The sequence below is a fragment of the Atta colombica genome, unplaced genomic scaffold (genome assembly GCF_001594045.1).
Source record: "Atta colombica isolate Treedump-2 unplaced genomic scaffold, Acol1.0 scaffold189, whole genome shotgun sequence".
In the NCBI taxonomy this organism is placed as follows: domain Eukaryota; kingdom Metazoa; phylum Arthropoda; class Insecta; order Hymenoptera; family Formicidae; genus Atta; species Atta colombica.
In genome coordinates, this window is record NW_017259281.1 from 250066 (window position 1) to 252664 (window position 2599).

At 24.3% G+C, this 2599-nt stretch overlaps 1 protein-coding gene across 1 annotated transcript in view; it reads right to left on the reverse strand.

Moving 5' to 3' along the window:
- Nucleotides 1-911, reverse strand: part of LOC108686735 (4-nitrophenylphosphatase-like) — a 9970-nt gene extending 9059 nt beyond the window's left edge. Inside the window, exons 1-2 of the mRNA XM_018192181.1 lie at nt 804-911; nt 532-732 (exon numbers count right to left, since the gene is read on the reverse strand). Of these exons, the coding sequence (XP_018047670.1) occupies nt 532-732; nt 804-850 (248 nt within the window). The 5' untranslated portion in view covers nt 851-911. The remainder of the gene's footprint in view (nt 1-531; nt 733-803) is intronic.
- Between the last annotated feature and the right edge of the window lie 1688 nt (nt 912-2599).

Below are 2599 nucleotides of genomic sequence, written 5' to 3' on the forward strand. Positions count from 1 at the left end.
AATCAAAATAAACAAGAAGTTTCGAAAAAATAAAAATAAAGTTTTATAAAAGAAATATATGTTATTTTTTGTTTTGAAAAAAAGGAACAAATTGTAAAAATATTTGTAAGTTTTTGTTTCGTGCAGTAGTTGATTGATTCATTTACAGAAACGACGGTTTAACCATAATTTATAATAGGCCAATTAGAATTTTTAATTATTAGCATTATCTTTATATCTCAGAAACTACTACTCGGAATGAAACTTGACAAATACTTTTTATAATTTATTTTCTCTGAGAACATTTGCTGTGGTGTTTTGATTCGCGGATTTCAGAATTTTGTACATGATATCTATTAAAATTTACAGTGTATCAATCAATAATCCTTCAAAGTTCTTACACAATTAGTCTTTTAATTTTAAATTTTCTCAAAATTGATAACTATAAATTAACGTAAATGTATTCTATGTTTCTACAATTGATACACATAAAACACATATAACATACACATATTTATTAAAAATTATGAAAATTGAGAATTTTATTGCTTACCGTCGATATCGCACATCACTGTGTCAAAGGATGTTAGAAACTTTTGCAATTGTTCAGTCGACAACTTGGTAATGTCCTTGGTTTTAGGCATGGTAGGTCGTTTTGTAAATGATTTTGAAACACTATTATTTTCTTGAATTCTTGAGTTCGTCGATATTATGGACCAAATAGATCCTATTTTTTCAGCAATATGAGATTTCCTAAAACTTTAATTTCTCAGAAGCTACTTTTAAGAGTTGGTCTGTCGCACTATCTAATCGAAATATCATACCGCTTGGAAAGAATGAGAATTACTGAGTGTTTGGTTTTCGATAACATCGTTGAAGACGGACATATAAGACTTATAAACAACGAAGTTTATTTTGCGTTATGTACATTGTGCGACGTGCGCACAAAATAGATATATATTCCAGATGTCAGCAATGATCATCTCGCTAAGCCAAGCCAAGCTTGCGCATGCTCCAATTGTGGATGCTACAAAAGATGTAAAGCACTGTGCTCGCGCGTGTGTGGGTGCGTGTGTGTGTGTGTGTGTGTGTGTGTGTGTGTGTCGTGTCGTGTTGTGTATAGTAAATGAGAAATGTATTCAAAGAAATAATGTGGGAGAGATGTAAAATTTATTCGTTATTATCATTATATCAATAACATTATTTATTTTGTATACATATAGGGTGTTCCGAAATTTTTGAATAAAAATCGCAAGAAAGTTCTTAAAAAATAAGTTATTAAAATATTTATTATTTGTCGTACCAAATAGGTACACAATAATTTTTAATATATATTTGAATTCTATAAGATCACTATTGATTTTAATTGCATAAAATTAAACTATTAAAATTTTTGATAATCATTAATATGATTTTACATATTGTTTACGTATATTAACGTCATTAAAAATATTGAACATGACTGTACATTAAATATAACTTAAAAAATAAAAATCATAAATTTAAATAAAATAAAAAAATTATTAGAGAATAAAATTATGATACAAAATGTAAAAAAAATATATTAAAGCTATATTAAAAATATATTTTATATATAAATTTTACAATCTTGTGATAAGGTATAATTTAAAAAAGCTTGACCTTGACATTTGATATGTCTTGGATTTGCAACAATAGCATAACAATATAGCTTTTTCTCTTCAATTAGTAGCATTGAATAGCATTTATTGCTTGAACATGCCGTCAAAAATATTTACTTTTATTAATTATAATTGAGATTATATCTCAAAAACTATTATTCAGAATAAAAACTATTATTCAGAATAAAAAATTCCAAATACTTTTATAACTTATTTTTTCGGTAACTTTGTTATTGATATTTCGATTTGTAAATTTTGGAATACTCATGACAATGTTTATAATGATCACTTTTTTTCGCTAATAATGTAATTGATATAATAAAATTAATTTCTTGTACATTTACGTCCTTTTATTAAAATTTTTTACTCGTTAGATTTTTACAGTTGATCACAAAATTTGTCTATCAATAATATATTAAGATAATAATATATATATTAAATCTTAAGTGCAATAAATCTTTAATCACAAATGCATTTTTAGACATATTATCAAGCATGATTATGTAAAAAATGAAGTTCAAAGTATCTTTTGAAATTGAGAGAATATTTTCTTTGAATTTATGAATACAAAAAACGTGATGAAATAGATATGAAATAGATATGAAAATTTTAATTTATTATTAAACTCAAGGTTTATAATTGCGTGCGAAGAAAAGTATAGGATTAGACGTATATTGTATTATGCAATTTTATTAATATAAATTTAGTACCAAAGTAAACAATCGTTGAAATTAAAATTTCAACACTATTTATTCGATTTTTGTTCTTAAAATCTAATTACAAAATTATATAGAATTTGAAAAATTTTTAATTATAAATTTAAACATTTTTATGTAAAACAGATATTGCAATACATTTGTTGTTATATAATGAACTACGTTAAGATGGAACATATAAGCAGAAACATTTGATCTATGCAAATCAATAAAAAATAACAAAGTGAAAAAAATTATTTATATTGAGATTGTTTATATAAAAAT